General features: G+C 51.6%; 1 protein-coding gene across 9 annotated transcripts; it reads left to right on the plus strand.

Moving 5' to 3' along the window:
• The first annotated feature begins 2,596 nt into the window (after positions 1-2,596).
• LOC109390204 (uncharacterized) lies at positions 2,597-6,488 on the plus strand. Of its 9 annotated transcripts, none has more exons than XR_002125517.1 (5): positions 2,597-4,166; positions 4,449-4,583; positions 4,752-5,208; positions 5,353-5,431; positions 5,935-6,025. XR_002125517.1 is itself a non-coding variant. In XM_019656371.1 (4 exons), exons 1-4 carry the CDS (start codon positions 4,064-4,066, stop codon positions 6,195-6,197), a joined length of 654 nt encoding a protein of 217 aa, XP_019511916.1. In that variant the 5' UTR covers positions 2,622-4,063; the 3' UTR covers positions 6,198-6,488. The 9 variants fall into 9 exon arrangements, 1 of the variants encoding a protein (XP_019511916.1); XR_002125518.1 differs by lacking the exon at positions 2,597-4,166 and adding an exon at positions 5,632-5,752 and having other exon boundaries at positions 4,273-4,583; positions 5,935-6,026; XR_002125515.1 differs by lacking the exon at positions 2,597-4,166 and having other exon boundaries at positions 4,275-4,583; positions 4,752-4,824; positions 5,149-5,208.
• The last annotated feature ends 6 nt before the right edge of the window (positions 6,489-6,494 follow it).

The raw sequence follows: 6,494 nt of genomic DNA on the forward strand, positions 1-6,494 counted from the left end.
AAAGCAGCGACTGGACTTACAGCTGAGCTTGCGCCCTCCACAGCTAAGACTGAAGGACAACTTGACTTGGAGCTGATGGGTCCTGGAGAAACACAATGTTCCCCTCCCCCAATTCCCCAACACTGTTACCCTCCCCAATTCCCCAATAAAAAAAAAAAACTTTAAAAATAAAAAAATAAAAAGAAAACAAACCTAGAGAGAGGAAGTGACTTTTCCAAGGTCACATAGTTTTAAGAGAGTAATTAAAACTTAAGTTTTCCGATTCTAGTTAAGTAGTCTTTATAATGGGATGTTTCTCATAGGCTACTCAAATTGCTTTTGCTAAACCATATTGGTGGCCCCAGTTCCAGTCAAATAGTCTTTATAATGGACTATTTCTGCTCAAACTACATTGTTAAACTGTATTCGGTGGTCCCCAAAATACCTTCAATAAATATGTTTCTAACAAAGGAAACCTTTTTAGCTTTTCAGATTGGTGGGTTTGAATGGGCATGACTAATTGGTAAAATGCTGCATATTAGTGGGAGTTTTTTAGTGTTTTCTTTTTATATGCCCCTACTCTACTTGCAAACTAGCCAGACCATTGTGATTTCAGAATGTAAATTTGGGCGCACTAAATTTTGGCAAATAGAACAAAAATCCCGCAAATGCATCCTTTGCTTTTTCCCCCCACTTGCTCAATTATGTCTATATCCTTTGTGCCTGCAAGTATCCCATGTAGGAAGGATTGGTGAAGCAGATATTTCAGTTTTTATAGCAAGAAACAAATCCATGAAGGGTGAGTGAGGGTCACACCACAAGTACATGGTAAAGCCAACAGCTGAGCCCTTGTTTCTAGACCTCCCCCAGTTTCTGCATATTTTTACCAGATGATTCTGTGGTCCCCACATCTTGGTTCCTAACTACAGATGCAAAATAATAATAAAAATAGACATGTAGATGGGTAGACAGATGGACACATGGGCCCACCTCAGACCAAATAAATCAGAGTCTCTGAAAGTGAGGCCAAGTTCAGGAACCATTGCTCTACCCTGTGTTGGCAGAAGCGAACCTAAATCCAGAAGAGTTAATCATTTTTCCCATCTGGGGAGGCAGTTTTGTGTAATGGAGTGAGGAGGGTTTTTTGGTTTTGGGGGGTTTTTTGTTGTTTTTTTTTTTTAATTTGAGCTTTTGAGTCAGCCATACCTGTATCCAAATTTGATATTTGCCCCCTTACTAATAACTATGAGCATTTCCAAGGCTATATATACATGTAGTAGGGCCTAAGTGAGTGTTATTTTTCTTCTTTCCTTTCTATCTCCTATATCATCTCTGAAGTCATTGGTCTGGGAAGCAGGAATTCCTGGGTGGTTCTCTATCTTGTGATTGGGAGGTTAGGCAGAAGTCATTTGAGAGGCCTGCAAAAGACGCTCACTCACTCTGCATCTTTCCAGAACGGTGAGAAGAGAGCAGGAAGCAGCTGCCCCTGACATCACTGCAAACCATACTTGGTGGCCTGTGTCATGGGAATTTGAGTCCTTTGGGGAGCGTTATCCAGTAATGCGTACAACCGTGGGCTGGCGAATGCTCCTAGTTTTGCTTCAAGGTTCCCCTTGGCTGCAATGAGAAGCCTTTAGAGGTTCTAGGGGTCAGAAATGTGAGTTGGAAGAGCGCTAAAGGTGTTCTCAGGCATAGTGCCTCCTCTAGGAACCAAGGAAACATAGGAAAGGCCCCATGGGACACAGAGGCTTTGCACCTAACATCTCCTGTGGGACTGTGCCCTGGGGGTGGGGCTGGCAAAGAGGGATGTGTGATTCCAGCTGCCGATCACCTGACTACTTGCCCTGCCTTGGGGGAGAAGTCCAGTGGTTGGTCTCTGGGAACTCCGGATATATTGCCAACAGGTTTTCGTTTGCCCCCATTTTTCTCTCCCTTCCCCTTTTGGGGGGGATCCTGAACCCCTATAACCTGAAGGGGTAGCTCTGGCACTGTAGCACTGGTTGTGTTTCCTCCTCCTCTGCTTGAGACGAGGCTGAGCCTGGTTCCCTGGCTTGGAGGAGATGGTGCCCTGACCTGCTTGTTTAGCAACTGGGGCCAGAGGGTTCCAGATGGGGTCCTGGGCTGTGGGGAGACTAGGGACTGGAGGGTCAGAATGGATGAGAGGCTTTTGCCAACTCCCAGAAGCTAAGTCATCAGGCCCCAGCAGACCAATGTCCCATCCCGAGTTCCTTGTAAGTAGGTGTTTCAGTGACATCACTGACTATGTTCCTATGCTGGAGCTTCTGGGAATGGGAAAAGGCAGAGGAGGGAGCTGGATCAAGTGCTGGGACAGAACTGTTCTAGTTTCCCAGGACCTGCAAGTCCCTGGTTTCTAATTTCCCAGGACAGCTGGGCCTTTGGAGATTCGGAGAAGCAACACATGAAAGAGGAATGGAGAGCCTTGTGCTCATGACTCAGAGATGCCCAGACGAGGGTGGGAGCCTTGTGATGAGAAGGAACAAGAACAAAAGCTGGAGGCAGAACTTCGAGATGGGGGGTGTCAGAGGGGCTTTTCTGAAATGGGAAAGTGAGTACATGGGCAGATTTTGCAACACCACCCAGCCTGCTGTCTTCTCCAGCCTCTGCTCCCCAACCCCCGCCTGTTCCCCCTGCCCCACCCTGTGCTTCCTCCCATCTTTCACCATGCTCCTGTTCTATTTCTGCTTTCCCTGTCCTTCTCCCATCCTGCTCCCCCACACCCCTTGTCCACTCCTTCCCTGTTCCCTCTGTCCTCTTCCCTGGTACCCTATTCATCTCTGTTTCGGTCACTCTGGCGGCCTGCCCTGGCCCCCTGTCCTATGCTTCAATGTGGGGCCCATGGGAACTGGAGTTCACAGCAAAACAGGAAGAGGCTGTGAGCAGGAAGCTGGGAGTGGGGCATGGGGTGAACAGCCAGCAGTAACCTCAGCTCCTCGCCTCCCACATCTGGACTGAAGCATCCCCAGAGCTCTCTGCCTCTCCCACTGCAGTACCCCCTCCCCCACGCCGGTTTCTTCCATCTCAGCACTTGAGTGGTCCCGCAGACCTGAGAGGCAACAAGGGTATCCTGGACTTGAACACAGGAGGAAGAGTACAGGGACTGGAGTGGGGACATCTGGATTCTGATCCCAGCTTGGCCACTGTGTGTGGTCTTCGAGGAGCCTCTCCCACGAGCTTCGTGTTCTCTCTAAATTGGAGCTTGCGTTATTTACCTTCTCTCCTGGGGCTGCTCTAAGAACCAAAGAGGTAGTGAGGGGTTTGTATATGGAAATCAGCGCTGAGAGGTTAACAATGCACAGATTCAAGGTGACGGGAAGTCCCGTAGCTGAAAGGGTTGGGAATGTAGTAACTGCTGCCATTTCTTCAACACTTACTAAGATCACATAGCTAAGAAAAGATAGAGGCAAGGCCAGGATTTGAACCCAAAATCTGAGCCTAGAGCCCAAGAATTAAATCAACATGCCGAGATGAAATTGACTAGAGTATCAAGTATAGAATAGAAAGGGATCATATTCTTTTTCTTACTTATTTGTTTAACAAGCAGGAACACAGTACCTACTCTGTTGCCTACTCTATGCCAGGCCCTGATCCATGGGCTACATGGGAGATAAAGTCAATAAAACATGGTGTCTACCTTCAGGGATGGATCTTATGTTCCAGGCAATAGGACAAGAAGGCTAAGACTATATAGTCTCAGTAGTTGCTGGACAGAGCCTGCCATCACTTCAGATGGAGCTGTTCCCCAGATGAGGGAACTTGCATACCTTCTCAGGTCCATCCTGGGCTGGCACCTGGATCACCTGCCATCTCTACCTTCACCCCTATCCCAGGGCAACCACTGCTCTTCTCTCTCCTGGCCCCCTCCTCTGTTGGTGGCCCTCCCAGGAAGGCCCAGCACCTGCCTTTCTCCACCCCTGGAGTTATACCAGCTTGGCTGAGGCCTGGGACTGGTGGGGAGAGCTTCTTGGCCCCTTCCCAGAGGCAGGGGAGGAGGAGGGAGGCTGGGAAAGCAGGCTGGAGCTCCGTGTTGCAATTCCAGGCCTTGCTGGGACCTTTGCTCCACGAAATGTCTATGGAGGGGAGGGAACACCAACTCTGGAGGCTGCCGGGGTGGGGGTGGGGGTGTCCGGGAGGCAGTCGTTCTGTAAGAGCAGCTAAGAGCAGCTGGGGTGAGGAGAGGAAGGGGAGAGACATGGAACTGGGCCAGTCTGCTGGGAAATGCCACTGGCATGGTTGGGGGTAGGGGGACAGGGGTGGCGCTGGGCTGAGGGGGTGGCTGGCTGGGGAGGAGTCAGCGTGGGGGGGAAGCCGCCCCGTGGGCGGGCGGGGGTGAGGAGGCGAGGGCTCCGTCAGTCTCGGCTTCGTTCTGCCTGGCAGGAAGGAGCAGTGGCCCGACCCTTGGGCAGTCCCTCCCCTCAGCCTCTCCCCATATCACTTCCCTGGGACCCCAGGCCCCTGTCTTGCTCAGCTTCGGCTCTTCAGCTGCCGGCTGGCGCCCCTGGACCAGGGACTGCACCATCCTCCTCTCTCAGCAAGGGGGCTCCAGAGACTGTCCCAGCCAGGAAGTCTGGTGGTCCGGGCGCTCGGTGGGTCTGCTCCTCAGCACTGGCCTGGGGTTCTGTGTGTGTGTGTGTGTGTGTGTGTGTGTGGAGGGAGGGTCAGGGGGTCCTCTGGATGTTAGAAAGGGGTCTCTGGGGAGAAGCGAGGGATGACGATGGTGCTGGAAGCTTAGGCAGCTACAGGATTCTTTTTAGGTCCCAGATGAACGCCTGAGGGGCTGTGAGGGGAAAGTCCTATAAGAATTGGGGCAACGCTTGGAGGCAACAGGTTTGTGCTGGGATCCTGGGAAGTGTCAGGAGTGAGGTTGTCTAACAAGCAGCCTGTTTCACTGGGTGGAGCGAACCTCCATCCTATGTCCTGGTCCTGCCCAACTTTGGCTGTCCCCAGTGCTGGAGTGAGGGGGAAGGGGCTGTGACAGAACCAGGGCAGATGTGCTTAAACATTCCCTGATGGCTTGGAGAGGGGCCCTGGGAAGAAAAGGTGGCATGGTGGCCGAGAGCTCAGACTTTGGGAGTCAGAGAGACCAGAGTTGGAATCTTGGTCACACTGCCTAACAGTGTGACCACAGGCAATTTGCTTCATCTCTTTAAGCCTCAGTTTCCTCATCTGTAAAATGGGCATAAGGATAGTCCTGACCTCATAGGGATAACTGTGAGTAAGGCATGTAAAGCCGATTTATATATATTCTTATATATATTTATATGTCATATATTCAAGTGAATGTTAGCCGATATATCAGTACTGATACAGAAGGAGCCCGGCTCTGGAAGAGTATAACCTGGGTTGTTCCTGCAGGACAGCTCCTTGGTATGTACAGGGCTCCAGGAAGAGATGTCCTTGTGGCTGGAGGCCCCTGTGCCTGATGTTTCTCCTGGTAAGCTGCTTCGCTCCAGCCCTCTCCCCTGAGCCAGGCCCCAGCTCCTCTCCTCCCGTAGGAATCAGCCTCCTTCTCTACCTGCCTTCTGCCCTTCTCCAGAGAGCAGTCTTGAGCCATCCTTGCCTCCTGCTCAGACTACCTCTGCCCTGGTTCTGGGGCCTGGCTCTTGCAGGCACCCACAGGTCCTTCTCAATCAGGTTTGCTGCTGGGGAGAGTTGGCATGTCTAGTGCTTACCCAGCTCTGGCTTTGAAGAGTTCTGTCCGAAATAGATGCACGTCAGCCCCCCAAGGGAACAAAGGTTAACATCCTCATTTAAGGTATTGAAGTGCAGACTGCAAGCGAGTAGCCCTAGAGCCCACACAAACCCCAGCGTCCTGAGCCTGAGCTGGTGTTTTGCTGCCCTCTATGGGTGGAGATAAGTTTGTAGTTTCCCAGCCAGGATGCTGGGGAAGTGGAGGGGGAGGACTTGAGACCCCCTTGTGCCCTCTTTCTGGCTCAGACTCCGCAGGGGAGCTGTGGGAAGCAGATACCCAAGATGCAAGCAGCCGGACACTGGGAGACAGCAACTGCACCCTCAGGGAAGAAGCCAGCATGCCCCAGTCAGCTGGGGGCACTTTGGGGATGGGGCTGGAGGCGGTGGAGCCCACAGCCCTGCTCCCTGGCGTGGAGGCCCTTCCAGAGACCACAGGTGAGGAGCACTGGATTTGGAGGAGGCAGGGGCTCCCTGGATCTGGGAGGGGTAACTTAGGGCTCTTTACCTAATAAGATCATGGTTAGTTCCCCAGGCTTCGGCGTCAAGTGACCTGAGTGTGAATTTTGTCTCTACCTTAGGCCTTTCCGAGCCTCATTTGCCTTATTCGTAGAACGGAAATAACAATAGTACCTATCTCTTATGGTCATTGTCAGGATCAGTGCATATAAAGGGCTCAGACAGTACACGGGACATAATTAAATAGCACTTGACGTGTGAGAGCTGCTTTCTTATAATAGAGAGACTAGACCGCGTAGTGAAAGGGCTTGAAGGTCACTGAACGCTCAGGGCAGTGGCCCGCTGAGCAC

The sequence above is a fragment of the Hipposideros armiger genome, unplaced genomic scaffold (genome assembly GCF_001890085.2).
Source record: "Hipposideros armiger isolate ML-2016 unplaced genomic scaffold, ASM189008v1 scaffold_258, whole genome shotgun sequence".
NCBI classification, from domain to species: domain Eukaryota; kingdom Metazoa; phylum Chordata; class Mammalia; order Chiroptera; family Hipposideridae; genus Hipposideros; species Hipposideros armiger.